Here is a 20,488-nt window from a genome sequence, read left to right as displayed (position 1 = left end):
TTTACTTCAAAAAGCTTGTTATGACAGTTATGTCATACAACAAGTTTAAAATAATATCTTGTTCTTCTTCTGAACGTTTGTTGTCTCTTCCGATAAAAGTTTCGAACATGAGAACCAAAAAACGTTTTTTGAGATTGCGGAAGAGTTCAGGCAAACGTTCATATTCTGGATATGTTGGGAGCAGTTCAAAACATCTGAGCTGACTTTCGGACAAAATTGGGACAATGTCAGAAAATTCATCTTTGGTCGGACTGCTTGAAGGTAAGTCCCTTACATGTAAGTAGCTCTGGTAAAGTCTTCTCATTTCTGCTAACTTTTGGAGTATAGCTTCGTAGTTTAGAAGTTTTAATTTTAAATGTCTTATTCCACTCTTGACATCTAAACGGTAACTATCCATGAGGTCAAGAGTAGCTTTGGTAGCTTTAAGTGGAGCTATCTGTTCCTTGACTCCTGCAATTTTGGTTGCAATTGTGATTTGAGCTCCTTCAAGTTCGCCGTCTATGTCGTTCTCAACACCTTCAACCATAGCTTGCAACTCTTCATCGGTCCATTGAGTTTGGTGTGGGACGAATTTAACTTGCTTCATTCAAAAAATGAAAAAAATGTTTTTACTCTAAACGTTAAGGTTTACTGAATTGGTTGGATGTCGCCTTCTGAGGTTATGAAGAACGGCCGTCCTGAGAAGTGGAACAGTGCTCTGAGAATTTGTATAATTCGTGGAATTGGACTCTCTCTGTTTGGAAGTTGTATCCATGGGCGCTTTGCAAAGAACTTGAGAAGAGCTTCTTTCTTCATCTCCTTTATGTCGTCTACAGGAGTTTTTTCTGGTATTTGAATTGGAATTCCGGTTTCAATTTCGATTTTCAGCGCACCTCTTCCAGACAACCAGAAGCCGAGGGACTTGTTGGCTTTGTCCTTGCCCAAGTACTGCTTAACAACTTCATTTATCTCTATAAGGTAAATTGCCTCATCTAATGGCTCGACCTCGTCCATTGCTACTGTTTCAGAACTAGTCTTGTACTTTTTCAGAACAATACTTGTACTGTTTCAGAACTAGTCTTGTACTTTTTCAGTACAATACTTGTACTGTTTCAGAACTAGTCTTGTACTTTTTCAGAACAATACTTGTACTGTTTCAGAACAATACTTGTACTTTTTCAGAACAAGACTTGTACTTTTTCAGAACAAGACTTGTCCTTTTTCAGAACAAATTTCCCGTAAAAGCTCTCAATTTGTGAGAAAAATTTTCTGTTTCAGAACAATACTTGTACTTTTTCAGAACAATACTTGCACTGCTTCAGAACAATACTTGTACTTTTTCAGAACAAGACTTGCACTGCTTCAGAACAATACTTGTACTGCTTCAGAACAATACTTGTACTTTTTCAGAACAAGACTTGCACTGCTTCAGAACAATATTTGTACTGTTTCAAGACAATGTCCGACGTCCCACCAACCGAGTCCATTCCCAAGCCAGAAGAACCTAAAGCACCAGCCCCTGCACCTCAGTTCCAGCAAGTACCTCCACCAAATTACTACCAATTTCCACCTCAAGGTTACTACCAATTTCCACTACAAGGCTTCCCGAACTACCCTCCTCAGCCTATGCCTTACTTCCCCAACCCTTGGATGTTCCAGCAAGCTCCACCCCAGCAATTCCAATCTCAATCCCAATCGAAGAGAGACCAAGAGTTCGAAGAAGGTCTGAACCGCTTACGCAAAGAGTATGCTACAGCTCCAATGGAAGACGACAGGCTTTCAGTCTCTTCCCTAAGGTCGACCGATTCGACTCGTACCACAGATTCGGTTCGTGACCGTGAAGACTACCTCAAGCAGTCTGAGAGACTCTTCATCCTACAATCATTTACAACTGGAGCTCTCAAGAACATGCGCAATTACGAAGGTCAGACACCAGCTGGAGACCGCAAAACAGACGTACTCGCAAGAGCCGTCCAACTGGTCAAGACAAAGACTGAGATAGTCGACTTCATTCTTGCAGCTTGCCCATACAAGTAAAAAAATAAACAATTACGAGTTAAACTTTTTATTCTTTCTTTTCTGAGTTGTTTAGAGCTGGTTTCTCTTGTAGGAACCTTTCGTACTCTTCCATGGTCATGTAATTGCGAATTTGGTACGCAATTCCAGGTTCGTTGTTTTTGAACCTTACGTATGTAACGCTTCCATCCTCCTCAGGGAAGTAAGCTGCTAACATCTGACCAAGTTTTCTCGGTGACTCGGAGCTCATAAAAATGTCACTTTTTAAACGTTAAGTTTTTAGTCTTATTTTACCCTTTGTTTACCCTTTGTTTGTCAATGTAGTATTGGAGTGCAATTTCTCCAAATTCTCTATGTCGGAGTTCTTCAGCATTTTCCAAGGTGTGCCTGGAGAACTCAAAGAAGTTGTCAAGAACATACTGCCATGCTGCTCTTCTGAGTTCGTCGGTATTTTGGAAGTGTTGCACCTTCGAGTCTTCGGACATGAAAAAATAACACTTTTTCTATTAAACCGTTTTGGCATTTCTCATGAGTGAGTATAGTTCTGCCGAACCATTGGAAGAGAAGAAGTACCCTTGCTGGCAAAAGACAAAAATAGTTGCCTTAGTTGTCATTGCAATTGTACTCGTAATTGAATTCATTGTACTTCTCTTCACGTACATAAAACTCAGCAATGGTATTTGCTTTAAGAAGCTACCATCTTACTAAGACTAAACACTTACATTTTTCAAGCTTGACTTTTTACAATTTGAATTTTGTTGCTGAATTCAGCAAAAATAATGTTTATGTTAGAATGTTAGATCTAACATGTTTTCTAACACGTTTTCTAACATGGTCTAAAACTCTTGAATTTTCATGAAATTTACACCAAAAATATAATTTATGTTAGAATGTTAGATCTAACATGTTTTCTAACACGTTTTCTAACATGGTCTAAAACTCTTGAATTTTCATGAATTTTCCCGAAATAAAAAATAAAATTAGTTTTATTTTTTATTTTATTTATTTTTTTTATTTTGTATAAAAGACATGATTTCAACAATCGGCACAACAACAGTTCAAACAACTACAGCACCAAACTCGTTAGTTATGAATCCAACATCTATGTTAGTAGAGATGAAAAACTTCATTCCTTCTTCATATACTTTCGAAACAAAAATCCAGAAGATAAAGCAGGAATTGTTAACAAGTAATTTAGACTGTACCGCACAGAATGAAACAATGAACAGTATCTTTATGAAATGCAGGACATTATTGACCATTTACCCAAATTGCCTGAAATCCAACAACAAAAACTAACCATTCCCGAATTTGACGAATAGAAGTCAAAGCAACTGACTCAGTAGAAATAAAGAAGTTCATACGAAAGGTAAATTATGAATTCCTTGGTTTTCATTGCAACCATAAGGTTATGGACAAAGATTGCGACATGGTATATAAGAACATCTCTGACCTTTACAAATCCGAAGAATTTAAGACCTACGACAACTTTGTTTCATTAGTTGCAAAATGTGTTTGGGAAATAAGAGATAAAGATAGTAGGGGTAAGGTATGGAACGAACAAATAAGACCCGCTATGTTCGAGATGAAGAAAACCATTGACGCCTTAGTTGTTTTAGCAGGTAAGGTTTCAGAATATAACGCAAAAATGAATCCGCAATGTTCAAAATGTAAAGCAGCAATGAGGAAATATAACTACTCCGTCAAAGAGATAGAACGTATGCGAAACGACTATGCAGATTTAAAGAAAGAAGCAGAAAAACCAGCAGAAGATAAAATGAACATGTTAGAATTTCTGAACAAAAACTATCCAACTGCTGACGATTTCCTTCTATCTGACGTCAAGAAGAAGTATAAAGAAACTTTCGGTATCGTTAAAACTTTTGACATACTGACAGAAGAAATAGAAGCTACGAAATTGTTTAGAGTCATGAACCATCGCAACATATACCATGTAAAACGCTTGTAAATAGTTATGTTAGAAAACATGTTAGAAAACATGTTAGATCTAACATTCTAACATAAACATTATTTTTGCTGAATTCCGTATGAAATTTCATGAATTTCCTCATATGCTTGCTTCCCTCGGAAAACCGAGAGAAGAACAGCGAGTAGTGAAAAAACCCTGGTCGCCAAAACTCTTTATTTTTCAAGCTTGACTTTTTACAATTTGAACTTTGTTTGCGTAGATATGAATTCTGAAAGAAGTATGAGGGTCTTGTATGACTTGTACTTCTCCCATAGTTCATGTCTGTAAACTTACCTGCCATGGACTCTTTCATAAGTTCCATGAAATCGTCTTCGGACAATCCGGGGAAAAGTATAATGTCAGTAAGTATTCTTTTAACATCCTTACTTAAACTCTTTGCTGTCTGTACACATATTACGACTGAGATGTTAAAGTGTCTGAGCTTCTTAAGAATTCGACACATATCTTTTCTCTGTTCTTTAACAAGGATGAGAAGCAAAGTCATCTAAGATAAGAAGACATCTATGAGGGTAGTTTCCAATCGTAAGATTGCAATTTCTTCGAAATGTATTCTATCTCTTTCTGTTTGTTTCTGAAGTGTTTCTTCTCTAATATTCTCTGCATTTCCTCATTTGGGTCTTTAAACTTAGAATTTATATACTCATTTATAGCATTGTACTTCAAAACTCTTCTTTGGTACTTCTTTATCCAATCTAACAACTCAGTATCCTTTATACATACTAACTTAGACTTCTTTATAATATCTTTGAACGAATTGACGGTTTGGTCAAATTGACCAGAAGTACTACAAATAACAACTAACTCATAGAATGGGTTCTTCTCATCTAGTTCTTGTTGTTGTGCAGCCATTTTAAGATAAGTGAAAGTCTTACCCGACCCAGGTGGTGCGATTAGACCTGTTATACCATTCTGAGCAAATAAGAACTTGTCATGTATAGGCTTTATCTGAGCATTTTCTAACTTCCTCTTGTTCTTTTAAAACATTCTCAAATTTCTTGTCAATGTCAGCAAACTTTTTTTCTAACATATTTTTAGAAAAATTAAAATTTTTATCTTTTAGAAAATGTCTAGCGATTTCGCTATCTATATTCGAGACAAACTTTTGACTCAAAACATCTGTCGACCATAAAATCTTACATAGTGTAAACAAGAAAGGTGAATTTGTTCTAAAGTTCTGTTTCTGGGAATATGACAAGAACCATAAAACATTACAAAGAGCAGTCTTAAAATTTGTCAATGACAGACTTGTTGACAGAGATGACGCCGATTGGAAAGATGAAGTCCAACAAAAGTTCTTAGAATGCAAAGAAGACACATGCGCTGTTCTTGAAGATGAAATAGAAAACAGAATAGAAGAGCTATTAAAGGACAAAGAACTTTTACATAAATATGGTTGCGCCAAATTTGACATAACTCCACCAGAAAAGAAGAAGAAAGAGAAAGAAAGAGAAAAGAAAGTAGAAGAGAAGAAAGAACCTGAACCAGTTCCAGAGAAAAAGAAATTTGACATGTAAAAATAAAATTTTATTTTTAGAACATTTCTGGGTCAATGTCAATGTTCTCTTCCTCTTTAGGGCAAACACTGGCTTAGACTCTAAAATCTTTTTACCCAATTTACCTTGAACTTCAACTATCTTAGACTCATAATATTCATAGTCGTCTGCTTTCTTTGGTTCATAAGGTATAACAAGTTTGTATGCTTTGCCTTCTTTAAGGTTTGAGAACCTTCTGTCAAAATTTTCTTTGACTGCTAACAAACCTTCTATGTCTAAGTCTTCAAATTTGCACCACTTTTTTAACAATAGCAAACTTAACTGGTTCGATGTTCCAAACTTTGTCAAATGTAGACTTTTCAAAATGGTAGAAGTAAACATTCAAATATGCGAATGGGCTACTTATCTTTGACTTCTGTCATGTACTTATTTACTGAGATGAATTTCGTCATCTTTTCTATCGGATAAAAAAATATTTTTTTAAAATTTACTCAGAAAAATTTTTCTTTGTATATACACCATTCTGAACATCTAAAAGACTTTTGACATTTGCCAAGAATGTTCGTTTAGAGCTGCCATATAACCATATTCTTGACAATATTGTTTATCGAATCGTACAATGACCTTTCATCTAAACACAAAGTCAGTTTCATCTATGAACAGTTCATATACACTCTTGTTTGCTTCTAACAATGTTTGTCTCTCTTCGGTATGTGGAATTTGTCTTGGATTGAACTTAGAAATATCTAATGTCATGAAATATGAGAACAAGTGGTTGTAAAAGTCAGATGTCAAAGTTTCTGCTAAGTCGTCAAAATATTCTGTATCTTGCATATGAGAATCTGACGTTCTGACAACTACATATCTTCTGTCAGAACTTTCTAACTTCATCGGAACAGTATTGTTTGAAACCATAATGAAGTTTGCAACATTTTCACAAACTCTTTGGTCTTTATACTTTCTTTCAACAACTCCAACTTTGTCTGTTATAAGACTCTTCAAAGCATCTGAGTTCAAAACTTTTGTTGTATCTATACTTTGAAGTTCATTGCAAACTATAAGTTTCATATTCTCTATTGAAGAGTTAAATTTACCGCAGATGTTTTCTAAGTTTGTCATATTCGGTTCGAATAACCTTCTAACAGTTTGCATAAGATATCTGTAAAGAATGTGTTCTTACCAGTTCCTTGTTTTCCAATTATAATGAGAGCAGTTTCATTTTTAGCACTTGGATGTTGTAAGATGTTTGCAAACCAACATAAGATATACTCATAACCTTTCGTTTCCATTGCATATAATTTCTTTGACATGGTCTAACCAAGCTTCTATAATATTTTCTTTCCATTCTACTTGTTCGTATTTATATCCAGTGAAGATAGAATAGAAGTTTGGAGAAGGTGTATAGAACTTTATACCTCGAACTGAAAAATCTTCTAACTTTGACAATAAGATATCCCAAGCATCTAACATCTTCATGCCAACTTGTACGACTTTTATTTTCTTAAGTTTCTGTCTACATTCTTGTTCAGAACTATTGTTGCTCTTGGTTTGTTAAAGACAACATCCCATTCTTTCATGACATAACATTCTGGGGCAGAGTCAACATAAATGACTAAACGTTTCAAATTCTCGACTGCTTTGTTATAGTCTCTAAATGGACACATATTTCTGAATGCTTGGAAGTCATAAAAATCTGAAACATCTATTCTGTACATTTTTATAAAAATAAAAAAAATATTTTTTTTATTCTTGACTTTGTTGTTCCATTTGTTGCATTTGTTGTTCTTGAGCTATTTGTTGTTGAAGTTGTTCTTGTAATACAATACTTTCACCAGTTGCATCTTCCAATTCGAAACTTTCTGCCGTCATTGACAAATACATAGGACATAAAAGTTTTACAGGAACAAAGTTTGCGTCAACTAATGTAAGTTATTTGCAAAGTGTTTGAGTTTCACTAAGCTGAAAATTCTGCATTCGAATGAACAATAGGCAAACCAGCAGAGAAAGTGTTGTTTATACGCATAAGTATCTTTTGGTCATAATAGTTTCTGTCGACATTCGAATAACACTTTGAACCTAAGTTTGAAACAATATATAAGATGGTGTGCTTAAGTCAATGGAATAGACATTCCTTGTATGACACCTTTTCCTGTTATAGGAAACTGTTGGTAGTAAAAACCAGAAATAAGTTTTGTATTATAGCTCATATCGTTTATAGTAAACTCAGTCGGACATCCAAACATAATGAAACCTGCTCTAGTTGCAGCACATGTTACATCCGTCCTTAAAGTATTAAATAAGTCAACAAAACCTGTTGGTGGTATATCTGAGTAAGTATCTTCAAAGGAGTATTTTTTACCATTCACAACAATAAAGTCTTCTGGTGTCAAAAGAGCAAAACAGGCTTTAGTCGTCATTGTGTTTAAGGTTAGTTTACAATATCGTCCTTGAGGACTTTGTAAGTTTGTTGTTATAGAATTATATGACTCAGGGTTTTTAGTCGTAATAGTATAAACCATTATGTCTTCTGCCATTTACTTAGCAAATAAATTTTAATGAAATGTTGTGGTCGTCAAATATTTTTATGACGTCTGGGAAACTATATTTTAAGTTCAACGTTTCACCTCCTTTCATAACGTATATCTTGTCAATGACATTATATGAAACACCACAGCAACTAATGTCGGGTTCTATTTCTTTGATGTTTATATCGTCTGCCTCTGTCAAAAGTTTCAATAGTTCTTTCAAAACTTCATGAGGTGCAATGACATATGAGTTCACTTTTACAGGGTTGTGTTCGACCAAGTTTAACATTATACCAAAGCTTGACAAATCTTCTCCTGAGTTTTAAGTTTGTCTTTAAGTTGTTGGTAGTCGTTTCGAATATCTGCAACAGAACTTAAGTCTCTGCTAACTTCAGGATATGTTGGTTCTTTTACAGGAACAATTGTTATACCATCTTCGTCTTCGTATGGTTTCCCCACTTCAACATCTCTTTCTTTGACATTGACAACAACACTTTGACTGTTTGTTTGAGTTGGTGAATTTAACTTCACATCTGCCACCGCCATTAAACCTTTTGAAACACTTACGCTTCTATTTTTCGGAAATGACATTTTACTTAGAATAAAAAGATGGACGTATTGAGTATCTCTTCGAATTGAAGCAAAACAAAGTTTACACACACAAACAATACAAATACATTGACAGAATAGTTCTTTACACAAACAATGGAAAATGTTATAGAATAGCAGTCTTTGCTGAACCAAAATATTTTCATAAAGCAAAGAAAGTTGGTATAACGAAATGGTGAAAGTTCTTGAAGCAGACAAAAATATAACAACAAAACTGACCGATATTTCTAAAGGTAAGTTTATAATACAATATTATGTCAAAACTGGCGTACTGTCAATATTTGACGGAGAGAAGTCAGTTCAAGAACAACTTACTGACCTGCTGCCAAAATCTGCTCGATGGAAGCTGTCGTTATGCCAATCTGAGGAGCCCCAGCAGGTTTCATCGAACGAATCTTCAAAAGAGCATCTTCCGTGAAAAGTGCTATTGGTTTTGTAAACTTCTTTGCTTTCAATTCATCTGGACCGTCTCTGTCACCAGTATATTGTATTTGAACTGTACCAACAGTTGAAATACCACCCATAAAGTCTTCTGAGTCAGCAAATGGAATGCCAAGCCAAAAGTTTGAACGGTCTCCATTTGTATATTGAGTTTTTTGACCTCCTGTATGAGTCCATACTTTCACATATGGCATAATAGAACTTTGCATTTCAGGGTTAATGGTTGTTGTGAAGTTGTTGTTAAAGTTCATAGCATCTAATGTCAAGTTGTATGACCTCATATCCTCAACTGTAGAATATTCTTCTCTTGGATAATATTTGCCATCTATGTTTATATGATATTTAATACCAGGGTTGTAGAACAAGAATAGTCATTTATAGTTCGTCTGAACAGTACAAACATAGTATCTGCATGTTTCATTGCAGTTGTTAAAGCAATATCTGTTCTTGCACCTGGGTCAGCACTTTGGTTTCCAACTTCACCTGCAAAGTCTTTGACAGATATTTGGTGTATAGGGAACATAAGTGGAACTGCAATATATTTGGCAGCTAAAGCATTTGAAATATCTGGGTCCAACATATAGACTGCAAGTCTGCTTTCTATTCTCTTGCATTCAAATTTTTCGCATGTGAACTTAACTGGGTCCCAAGCAGTTCCAGCAGCATTGAAATAATAGTTTACTTCAGTGTTGAGGTTTGAGAAACCAAAGTCTAAGTCAACTTTGTCTTTGCAAAAGTCGAATGAACTGCTCCACCTTTAGTCGTAAGAGTGAATGGGTCTTGTGTTGGTGCAATGACTAAGTTATTTTTGCTTGGAGTAAGTTCGATAGAAATTTTTCCTGCCCAGTTTGGCAAGTATCTTAAAAACCTGAAGATGAGGAAAGATGACAAAGGAACTCTAAGTTTCAGTTTTACTTTGGTTACTGCTGCTGCAGTTTGTCCAGAAAGGTTAACATAAACTCCTGGAACGTTAGGGTCAAGTCTTCTTATTTTCTCAATAGTTGCATACTGGTCTGTTTGTTCTCTAGCTTGTGGTTGTACTGAGTTTCTCAAAGCGAACCATTCATAGTTTGCCCATGTTACTGTTTGAACTAAGTCAGAGTTAGAATATATCTTATATCCCATGAAAACTTCTGGAGCATATTGGTATCCGACATAGAAAATTCCATTGCAACCTTTCTTGTCAGACAACTTGGCAGAAGGTTTTATTTCAATGTCTTGTTCCACGTATAAGAAAGAGTTGTCAATAGAAATTATATGAAACCTGTCGCAAGCAATATCTACTGTTGTTGAAGAACCTTCTCCAAACTCACCTACGTTTCCATAAGAAACAGCAGTTGTATATTCGTAAGTTCCAGGAACTATTTCTGACCTTCTAATGGCATTGTCGCATTCGTTATACCATTCGGAAACATTTCCATTCATAGCATCCAAAACTGTTGGCGTTATATTCTGAGCGGCGTACATTTCATATGAGTAAAAATATAGAATAGTTGGATTTATATGTCATAATAGAAACCCACGTGGACCAAGCTTTACTTTCTTCCTGACTGAGTTTTTGCATCTTTGCCTCATGTTCACCTAGTATGTTGTAAATTTCCCATGTCCTTTTTGCCTTTTGGGCTCTGGTCGCCCATCTCAGGTAACCTATATATCCTAGAAAGATTTTGTCATAGTTTGTATTTGAGTCTTCGCGTATTGTTTGCATGACTCTTTCCTGAGTTTCCGGTTCAAGCTCTTCAAACAGAGCTTGTCCATATGGAATATGCTCGTTTCCAAATATATGTTTTTGTAGCCATTCTGGTTTTCTTTCCATGTAACCAATAATATCTTTTGTGAATGGGAAAGCTTTTACCCAATGTTCCAGTCTTGCGTCATTTATTTCTGTAGTTGGTTTTATTTTGTCAAGGAACATGTTTTTCAATACTAACATTTCATCTGGTACTGTCCATTTGAGTTTCTTAAATATTCATCCCTTCTCTGTTCATTGTTTGCAAAGTAAGTTTTTATGACATTTTGCAAACTTTCGTTTGCAAGGTCATGTACAATTAGGTTCTCTTCCTTCTCTCTCCCTAACTTTCTTTCTAAACTCTTCACCAAATATACCATCTCTATGGTTCTGTGTAGTTCTTTGAGATAAATGTTCTAGAACGTCAGGTGTTATATTTCCATCAGCCATGTTCATTTCATACTGGTTCAAAATATCTGCATCTTTCATATCTTTCAATGGCATTAAAGCCGCGCTGAAAATACCAGCTATATCTCGTTCACCATTCGCTTCCATTGCGTCTACAACTTCTTGGAATTGAGGTTGTAAGTTTATGAACCACCTATCCGGATTAGCTTTATGACCCCATCTCATTGTAGTTCCATCGTCTGCAGAAACAAAAGTAGGTTTGTTTCCATATTGGTTAGGTTCTGAATGAACTTTAAACAATGTTTCATTTCTATATGTTTTGTTGAAATTTAACCTTTTATTTTCACCGAGTTCATCCAAAGATTGAACGTTATATGCTCGTAAGTAAAAAGGGTTATTGTATTTGCGTACATTTTCTTTCAGTACTTCCATTCTTTGCTGAATATTTTCATCTGATGTTGGAGTCTTTTGTATGTCGGCGAACATTTTTCGATATTCTTCTACTATGTCAGCCGAATTTTTCTTAGACTCTTGGAAAGATTCCATATTCTCCGCATACTCTTGTTGAGGGTCAAGATTTTTCGGCTGTTCCAAATCTTCATCTAGTTCTGTGAAGTTAGTTTCCAAAGGAGGGACTTGTTCGTTTCCTTCAGGCTCTTCTAGCTGTTGTTGCTGAACTATTTCTTCCATGTCTGGTTGTATCTGAACTTCTTCCTGTTGAGTTTCTTGTACCTCATCTGCTGGCATTTCATATATTCCGAGACCGTTTTCAACAATTTCCCTATCTACGTCATCCGCATTCATAAGCCTTTCTTCTTTCGTTCCGTCTCTATTTTTTACGCGTTTCATGACGAAAGTTGAATCATCATTTAGCTCTGACATCAAATATCTCGGAGTAAATTCAGTCATGTCATTTGGATGATATGCTATTAAATCATATCCCTTAGCGAGCTTGTATTTTCCAGGTTTGAGATTATATCTAATTTGGTGCTGAGCCATAAAGCTAAATAGGTTCGGGTCAGTATTTCCTTCCTTGAACTTTCTAATAGCTTCTTTATATCTGTCACTAAAGTCAACAGTATCTGGGAAACCACACTTTTCTTTAAGCATTTTTAAGAATTCTTGGTTTCCTTGTTCTCTACTTCTTTTATGTCCTTGCTCTGTTTGTGGTTGTTGCTGTGCAGGATTTTGAACTGTTGGTTGTTGTGCTGGTTGTTGTGCTGGTTGTTGTGCTGGTTGTGGAGGTGGTTGTTGTGCTGGATTTTGAATTGTTGGTTGTTGTTGTTGTGCTGGATTTTGAACTGTTGGTTGTTGTGTTGGTTTTGGTGCATGCCTGCGTCTGTGTCCATGTGACGATGTAAATGTTCTAGGTAGTCCTGGTGCAGGTGCTTCTCTTGGAGGGTTTGGTGGTATATAAGTTCCACTAGCTAGTATATAAGTTCCACCAGCTGGTATATAAGTTCCACCAGCTGGCACATATGTTCCATCTGCAGCATAATGTCCTACCTGACTTTTCGTTCTTAAGAAAGCATTTACTAGGTCTGTTTTGGTCTGTTGTAACTCTTTTTCTTGACTTTCCACAACAGTTGCTCTAACGGCGTCATAGGCACTTTGAACTGCCTGTCTCGTTGCTGCATCTGTTATTTTCGTCATATTTTGTGCTACTTCTCTTAACTCTTTGTCGAAACCTTCAGACTTCAGTTTCTTTCCAGATGAGAAGTCGTTCACTAGTTTCACCTTACTATGAAGAGCTTCGAAGGCATTCTTAAAGTCGGCATTCATTAAAGCTTCATTTGAACTGTCTTCATCCGCTTGTATTTTTGTCCTTATTGACCCTATAAGTTGGGCTGCTTTAGCGTTGGCTTGGGCATCTAACCAGTCATTATTAGCTTTTATATATTCTGCGCTTTTCATTGCCTTTTGCATGGCTGCGTCGTTATTTTTACTTTCTTGTGCTAAGTTTTCATACTGTACGGTTTGGTTTTGCAACTGTAAAAGTTTTTCTGCCTTTACATTTGCTTCAACTTCTTTTTTATACTCATCGCTATCCATATATGTCTTCAGGGCTTTTTGTTTTATCTCTTCATCTTTCAGTACTTTATATTGAGTAGTATGGTTTTTCAAATTTATAACATCTTGTTCCATTTTTGCTACTTCTGCTGCTTTTTCTGACACTTTTTTCGCATATTCCTCTGTACTTAGTTCTTTCAGTTGTTCTTCTTTCTTCTTTTTCTCTACGTTTAACTCATTGAGTTTCTTTGTGTGTCTGTCGTATTCTAGTTTCTTTTCATTTTCACTTATTTGTTTCTGTATGTCTATGTTTGACTTTTTGACATCTGTTATTTGATTTTTGAGTGAACTCAAATTCATTTGACTTTGAGGGTTATAAGCTGTTCCGTCTGCAGCTCCACCATAACCTGCCATTTTCGCTAAAAGTGCCGCTCTTAAACCTCCACTCTGTGCACCAATAACTCGGTTTAAAAGCATAGGGTTGCTTGACATTTGTTGCAACATAGTGGGGTCATTCATCATTTGTTGTTGCAACTGTTGTTGTGGTGTCAGTTTTACTATTGGATGTTTCAATGCTCCTTCCTCTTACGTATATTCTTACGTAGCTTACGTGGCATTTTAAGTGAAGTTAAAAAGCGGTTTTTGACAGATGTTTATATGACACTTTTTGTTCAGCACAAAAAACTACTCGGTCAAAGTGTTGTCAGTTTTGTAAAATAACCGTCCTATCTCATTCTATAAGGGAAAAAGGCTTCTCAAAGTATACTTCCTTGGAACGCCTGTAACTTTTCCTGTAGCGACGATAGACCCTTACTTGTCCGGACAAAGTTATACTATTTTGAGTGCTCTACAAAAAAAGTCAATAGCGACGACTCTCAAAAACCGTTGTGTAAAAAGTTTTACCGTTGGACAAAAAAGTATATATAGAAAACAAAAAACGTTTATAGTTCATTCAATATTTGAGATGGAACGGTTTTCCAACGGTAACTATTAAATAAAATAAAAAAATAGAGGGGGTCTCCGTTGGTAAAACGGTTTATTTCAAACTTTTCTATGAGTAGTCCGAAAAAAACAGTTTATTTTTTGTCTAATGGCATTCGCTAGCGTGTTCGCTCCAAATTCACCTGAAGAAATTGCTTGCAAACTTTCAGCACCCACAGGTTTAGAGCCTCAATATCAAACTGCAGCATCTACACATTCTCCAAGCAGAACAGACAATTCAAATTCAAATTTGTCCTGCAATTCGCTCAATCCAAAGCCACTTTCACTACCAAAAACAATACCAAACGAGCTCCGTATTACAAAGAACCACAGCAACGCTGAACTACGCAAAATACTACTCAGATTGTCTGAAGAATACTTCAATTCAAAGCCAGAAGAAAGAGTTGCTGCAACTTTTAACAAAGAATATTGTGAACAACTCAACAAAGTTCTTGCAGACTTTACCAAACTACAAAAAGAAACACCTGACCCATTCGAATTAGGTGACACAATTGTCAACTATTTTCCAACAATAACAAAGATAATGGTTGACAGAACTATATGTCAGCTTATTGAAAGTCTTCCACCCAAAGCTGCAAAAAAAGTCGAACAGTTTTGGGTCGAATTCAAATTAAAGAGTTATGGATATCAGGATGACGAAGAAGAACGTGAGTACGGACAAGAAACAGCAAAATGGCAATGTCTTAGCTCACTCAACCCCAAGTTCAAACCATTATTTTACTCAGACAACAACACAATTCAAGTACGCAAAATTGCTATTCATTTCGTTAACCAAGCAGAAGACATTGAAGAAGGAGACTCTATCTCAGTTTATGTTTGCTACTGCAAATTTTTCAAGGACGAATTTGGAGGACCAATTCTCATGCATGTCTTCAAGCCACGTCAGCAACTCTACGTTGAAACTGAAATAACACTCATGCATGGAATGTATCTCAAGTTTGAAAGCCAATTGGAAAACACATACAACATTTGGCTTTCATACATTCAGTTCGATACACCAGATGACTTTGATGTTGAAGAAGAAGACTCTACTCAAGAAGATGAACCACAAGACTCAATCCAAGAAGAGTCCTCCGAATTCACACCCGAAGACTAACAATTTTCCGAATAAAAACTTCAATTATACTAAACATCTTCAGGGCTAGAAGGCACGAAGTGCCTGGAAGCCCCACTACCTTTTTTTTTTTTTTTTTTTTTTTTTTTTTTTTCAACACGCAACAACAAAACACAAAACACACTTTTTGGTTCTTTCATCGTTTTAATCGTAATTTATGTAATACATGATTTGGATGAATTTTAGAAAAATAGAACCTATATTATATTCTTTTCAAAGATTCTTGCAAATCATCAAAAATAATTGTATTTTAAAAAACGATCAAATTATCCTTTCATTATTTTAAACTTAAATTAGTTTTTATGATTGACTAAAGCAATCATATTTATTCATCATTAAATAAACAAAAAAATAATATTTGAGAGTTATTTCAAAAAAAACACATTGAATTTATTAATTTGTCTCAATTTCAGTATTATAAATTTTTATAATTTGAATATTTTGAAATAGACTTTTTACTATTTCAATATTTATGATATTTCAATGTATTAAGTGGTCTCAAATTGAGCTTCTCAAATATAAGTTGGCCTATTCAAATAATAAAATTAAATAATATTTAAAATAATAAATAAAAGTGATTGAGGTCATAGCAAAACCCTAATCAAGAATATCGACGCGATCTTTTTGCTTTACTGATATTTTTTGAAAAAGTATTGAAACCCTGTCAAGTGGATATCACAAAATATATCAGTTATTTTATAGAATGGTATTATTCTTGCACTTTTTGTTTCCCATTCAAAAATTGAAACAAAAGTGATAGTTTTTTTCCTCTTATGGGAAAAAGCCATTTGTATTTAAACCATTGCGCACAATAAATTCTACATAATAAAACATTTCGATAAAAATAGTTTTCCATACATTTTTCCTGACTGCATAAAAAAATTTAGGTAAAAAAGGGGGTTGGCGTCCTAAGGCGTCCTAGTGTAAATTTCTCAAAATTGTGATATTTACATCACATTTTTGAGAGGTTTATGGGCGTCCTAAGGGAAAATTGAATAGCTAGGGCGTCCCGAATTTTCATTCTAAGATTTAAATATATTATATACTTAAGTATAATACAAGCAATATAAAAATTAAATTTTTATTATGTTAACTTATAAGAAATTTTTTTGAATTATCGTTGATTTATTGTAATCTTTCCAGGCTATACTTTTGAAATCAACTTTACCTGTCATACGCATTAATGTAGTAGATGTCCAGGTGTAGCTATTATATCCCAGCAACATTGGTATTTTATCATTGTAAGATATCAAAATGAAGCGTTTTTTCAGATATAATTTTTCGTAAATTTTTTCAAAAATAAGATGGTAAAAAAGCCTCGACTTGCTCGAAAAATAACAATTTTTTTACTTGTAAAAATAACCCTTTTACAGCATGGGCAGCTATTCAATCACTATTTCTTTTTCTAAAAGTATATTTTTCAAAAAAAATTAAGATCAAATTCGACAATTTCTTGATGAAAGCAAAAATATTACACATACTTCTAGATGCATGGGATAAAATATGCAATTATCCAATCAATTCGCATGATTTGAAAAAAAAATCTAAATTTGATAAAAATGTAGAAATTTTTTATTTTTAACTTGAGATTCGATTTTTTTTTGATCCAATTTGTGAATTTTTTTTGATCGGAATTTCAATTAATTTGTTGATCAAAAATGACCTCACAATGTTTGATCATAATTGAAGTCATCTTCATGGGTATTTAGAAATTCCAAGAGAAATTGCTTATTTCTCGCAGATGTAATATCTGAGAAAATCGAATTTAAATATTCATAGAAACCCAAATCATTCTCCGGTTCGAATAATTCATCTGTTGCTTTTTCTGTTTTTTCTATGAATTTTAATAATTTGATTAATAAATCTTCATCAGGAAGAATTATTGTTGCATTTGTGATAAAATTCCATATTGAGGTAATATGAAAAAAAAAAAAAAAAAAAAAAAAAAAGGAAGTGGGGCTTCCAGGCACTTCGTGCCTTCTAGCCCTAAGAATTTTGCCCAAGACCCAAGAGGAGGACCGAACCCCAGCCGACCAACCGGTGACAACACTTTGACCGAGTAGTTTTTTGAGCTGAACAAAAAGTGTCATATAAACATCTGTCAAAAACCGCTTTTTAACTTCACTTAAAATGCCACGTAAGCTACGTAAGAATATACGTAAGAGGAAGGGAGCATTGAAACATCCAATAGTAAAACTGACACCACAACAACAGTTGCAACAACAAATGATGAATGACCCCACTATGTTGCAACAAATGTCAAGCAACCCTATGCTTTTAAACCGAGTTATTGGTGCACAGAGTGGAGGTTTAAGAGCGGCACTTTTAGCGAAAATGGCAGGTTATGGTGGAGCTGCAGACGGAACAGCTTATAACCCTCAAAGTCAAATGAATTGAGTTCACTCAAAAATCAAATAACAGATGTCAAAAGTCAAACATAGACAGAAACAAATAAGTGAAAATGAAAAGAAACTAGAATACGACAGACACACAAAGAAACTCAATGAGTTAAACGTAGAGAAAAAGAAGAAAGAAGAACAACTGAAAGAACTAAGTACAGAGGAATATGCGAAAAAAGTGTCAGAAAAAGCAGCAGAAGTAGCAAAAATGGAACAAGATGTTATAAATTTTGAAAAACCATACTACTCAATATAAAGTACTGAAAGATGAAGAGATAAAACAAAAAGCCCTGAAAGACATATATGGATAGCGATGAGTATAAAAAAAGAAGTTGAAGCAAATGTAAAAGGCAGAAAAACTTTTACAGTTGCAAAAAACCAAACCGTACAGTATGAAAACTTAGCACAAGAAAGTAAAAAATAACGACGCAGCCATGCAAAAGGCAATGAAAAGCGCAGAATATATAAAAGCTAATAATGACTGGTTAGATGCCCAAGCCAACGCTAAAGCAGCCCAACTTATAGGGTCAATAAGGACAAAAATACAAGCGGATGAAGACAGTTCAAATGAAGCTTTAATGAATGCCGACTTTAAGAATGCCTTCGAAGCTCTTCATAGTAAGGTGAAACTAGTGAACGACTTCTCATCTGGAAAGAAACTGAAGTCTGAAGGTTTCGACAAAGAGTTAAGAGAAGTAGCACAAAATATGACGAAAATAACAGATGCAGCAACGAGACAGGCAGTTCAAAGTGCCTATGACGCCGTTAGAGCAACTGTTGTGGAAAGTCAAGAAAAAGAGTTACAACAGACCAAAACAGACCTAGTAAATGCTTTCTTAAGAACGAAAAGTCAGGTAGGACATTATGCTGCAGATGGAACATATGTGCCAGCTGGTGGAACTTATATACCAGCTGGTGGAACTTATATACTAGCTAGTGGAACTTATATACCACCAAACCCTCCAAGAGAAGCACCTGCACCAGGACTACCTAAAACATTTACATCGTCACATGGACACAGACACAGGCATGCACCAAAACCAACACAACAACCAACACAACAACCACCTCCACAACCAGTACAACAACCAACACAACAACCACCTCCACAACCAGCACAACAACCACCTCCACAACCAGCACAACAACCAACAGTTCAAAACCCTGCACAACAACAACCAGCACAGCAACCAACAGTTCAAAACCCTGCACAACAACAACCAGCACAAACAGAGCAAGGACATAAAAGAAGTAGAGAACAAGGAAACCAAGAATTCTTAAAAATGCTTAAGGAAAATTATGATTACTCAGATACTCTTGACTTTAGTGACAGATATAAAGAAGCTATTAGAAAGTTCAAGGAAGGAAATACTGACCCGAACCTATTTAGCTTTATGGTTCAGCACCAAATGGGATATAATTTCAAACCTGGAAAATACAAGCTCGCTAAGGGATATGATTTAATAGCATATCATCCAAATGACATGGATGAATTTACTCCGAGATATTTGGTGTCAGAGCTAAATGATGATTCAACTATCTTCATGAAACGCGTAAAAAATAGAGACGGAACGAAAGAAGAAAGGGTTATGAATGCGGATGACTTAAATAGGGAACTTGTTAAAAACGGTCTCGGAATATATGAAATGCCAGCAGATGAGGTACAAGAAACTCCACAGGAAGAAGTTCAGATACAACCAGACATGGAAGAAATAGTTCAGCAACAACAGCTAGAAGAGCCTGAAGGAAACGAACAAGTCCCTCCTTTGGAAACTAACTTCACAGAACTAGATGAAGATTTGGAACAGCCGAAAAATCTTGACCTCAACAAGAGTATGCGGAGAATATGGAATCTTTCCAAGAGTCTAAGAAAAATTCGGCTGACATAGTAGAAGAATATCGAAAAATGTTCGCCGACATACAAAAGACTCCAACATCAGATGAAAATATTCAGCAAAGAATGGAAGTACTGAAAGAAAATGTACGCAAATACAATAAACCCTTTTTACTTACGAGCATATAACGTCAATCTTTGGATGAACTCGGTGAAAAATAAAAGGTTAAATTTCAACAAAACATATAGAATGAAACATTGTTTAAAGTTCATTCAGAACCTAACCAATATGGAAACAAACCTACTTTTGTTTCTGCAGACGATGGAACTACAATGAGATGGGGTCATAAAGCTAATCCGGATAGGTGGTTCATAAACTTACAACCTCAATTCCAAGAAGTTGTAGACGCAATGGAAGTGAATGGTGAACCAGATATAGCTGGTATTTCAGCGCGGCTTTAATGCCATTGAAAGATATGAAAGATGCAGATATTTTGAACCAGTATGAAATGAACATGGCTGATGGAAATATAACACCTGACGTTCTAGAACATTTATCTCAAAGAATACACAGAACCATAGAGATGGTATATTTGGTGAAGAGTTTAGAAAGAGAGTTAGGGAGAGAGAAGGAGAGAACCTATTGTACATTGACTTGCAAACGAAAGTTTGCAAATGTCATAAAAACTTACTTTGCAAACAATGAACAGAGAAGGGATGAATATTTAAGAAAACTCAAATGGACAGTACAAATGAAATGTTAGTATTGAAAAACATGTTCCTTGACAAAATAAAAAACTACAGAAATAAATGACGCAAGACGTGGAACATTGGGTAAGAAGCTTTCCATTCACAAAAGATATTATTGGTTACATGGAAAGAAAACCAGAATGGCTACAAAAACATATATTTGGAAACGAGCATATTCATATGGTCAGG

At 35.1% G+C, this 20,488-nt stretch overlaps 9 protein-coding genes and 5 pseudogenes across 14 annotated transcripts, besides 4 other annotated features; 4 read left to right on the top strand and 10 right to left on the bottom strand.

The window, feature by feature from the left end:
* Positions 1-15,408: part of a mobile genetic element that runs on past the window's edge.
* On the bottom strand, positions 2-586 carry TVAGG3_1084730 (uncharacterized protein; the record flags this gene model as incomplete). Its single annotated transcript, XM_051256802.1, has 1 exon — positions 2-586. One exon carries the CDS (start codon positions 584-586, stop codon positions 2-4), a length of 585 nt encoding a protein of 194 aa, XP_051076016.1.
* TVAGG3_1084720 (uncharacterized protein) lies at positions 628-993 on the bottom strand (the record flags this gene model as incomplete). Its single annotated transcript, XM_051256801.1, has 1 exon — positions 628-993. The coding sequence occupies one exon, from the start codon at positions 991-993 to the stop codon at positions 628-630; it is 366 nt and encodes a 121-aa protein (XP_051076015.1).
* TVAGG3_1084710 (uncharacterized protein) lies at positions 1,438-2,016 on the top strand (the record flags this gene model as incomplete). The annotated part of the gene is made up of 1 exon (XM_001295602.2): positions 1,438-2,016. The coding sequence occupies one exon, from the start codon at positions 1,438-1,440 to the stop codon at positions 2,014-2,016; it is 579 nt and encodes a 192-aa protein (XP_001295603.2).
* On the bottom strand, positions 2,045-2,245 carry TVAGG3_1084700 (uncharacterized protein; the record flags this gene model as incomplete). Its single annotated transcript, XM_051256800.1, has 1 exon — positions 2,045-2,245. The coding sequence occupies one exon, from the start codon at positions 2,243-2,245 to the stop codon at positions 2,045-2,047; it is 201 nt and encodes a 66-aa protein (XP_051076014.1).
* TVAGG3_1084690 (uncharacterized protein) lies at positions 2,286-2,480 on the bottom strand (the record flags this gene model as incomplete). The annotated part of the gene is made up of 1 exon (XM_051256799.1): positions 2,286-2,480. The coding sequence occupies one exon, from the start codon at positions 2,478-2,480 to the stop codon at positions 2,286-2,288; it is 195 nt and encodes a 64-aa protein (XP_051076013.1).
* Positions 3,407-3,964, top strand: TVAGG3_1084680 (organellar and viral DNA polymerase type B; the record flags this gene model as incomplete). The annotated part of the gene is made up of 1 exon (XM_001295603.2): positions 3,407-3,964. One exon carries the CDS (start codon positions 3,407-3,409, stop codon positions 3,962-3,964), a length of 558 nt encoding a protein of 185 aa, XP_001295604.2.
* Positions 4,626-5,012, bottom strand: TVAGG3_1084670 (annotated as a pseudogene). Its single transcript has one exon. A coding segment is annotated over exon 1 (387 nt).
* On the bottom strand, positions 6,088-7,142 carry TVAGG3_1084660 (annotated as a pseudogene). Its single transcript has one exon. A coding segment is annotated over exon 1 (1,055 nt).
* TVAGG3_1084650 (protein of unknown function, DUF4106 family) lies at positions 8,017-8,292 on the bottom strand (the record flags this gene model as incomplete). Its single annotated transcript, XM_051256798.1, has 1 exon — positions 8,017-8,292. The coding sequence occupies one exon, from the start codon at positions 8,290-8,292 to the stop codon at positions 8,017-8,019; it is 276 nt and encodes a 91-aa protein (XP_051076012.1).
* Positions 8,924-9,247, bottom strand: TVAGG3_1084640 (protein of unknown function, DUF4106 family; the record flags this gene model as incomplete). The annotated part of the gene is made up of 1 exon (XM_051256797.1): positions 8,924-9,247. The coding sequence occupies one exon, from the start codon at positions 9,245-9,247 to the stop codon at positions 8,924-8,926; it is 324 nt and encodes a 107-aa protein (XP_051076011.1).
* On the bottom strand, positions 11,307-12,972 carry TVAGG3_1084630 (annotated as a pseudogene). The gene has a single exon. A coding segment is annotated over exon 1 (1,666 nt).
* TVAGG3_1084620 lies at positions 13,389-13,817 on the bottom strand (annotated as a pseudogene). The gene has a single exon. A coding segment is annotated over exon 1 (429 nt).
* Positions 14,291-15,298, top strand: TVAGG3_1084610 (uncharacterized protein; the record flags this gene model as incomplete). The annotated part of the gene is made up of 1 exon (XM_001285541.2): positions 14,291-15,298. One exon carries the CDS (start codon positions 14,291-14,293, stop codon positions 15,296-15,298), a length of 1,008 nt encoding a protein of 335 aa, XP_001285542.2.
* Positions 15,308-15,408: a terminal%2Cinverted (terminal inverted repeat of Maverick-3 transposon ID:TVAGG3_1084600).
* Positions 15,409-16,202: 794 nt separating this feature from the next.
* Positions 16,203-17,238: a mobile genetic element.
* Positions 17,239-17,357: 119 nt separating this feature from the next.
* Positions 17,358-20,488: part of a mobile genetic element that runs on past the window's edge.
* Positions 18,294-19,472, top strand: TVAGG3_1084580 (annotated as a pseudogene). Its single transcript has one exon. A coding segment is annotated over exon 1 (1,179 nt).

The sequence above is a fragment of the Trichomonas vaginalis genome (assembly GCF_026262505.1).
Source record: "Trichomonas vaginalis G3 chromosome Unknown ctg_164, whole genome shotgun sequence".
Taxonomy (NCBI): domain Eukaryota; phylum Parabasalia; order Trichomonadida; family Trichomonadidae; genus Trichomonas; species Trichomonas vaginalis.
The sequence above is the reverse complement of the archived record's forward strand: the minus strand, read 5'-3'. Positions and strand labels throughout refer to the sequence as shown.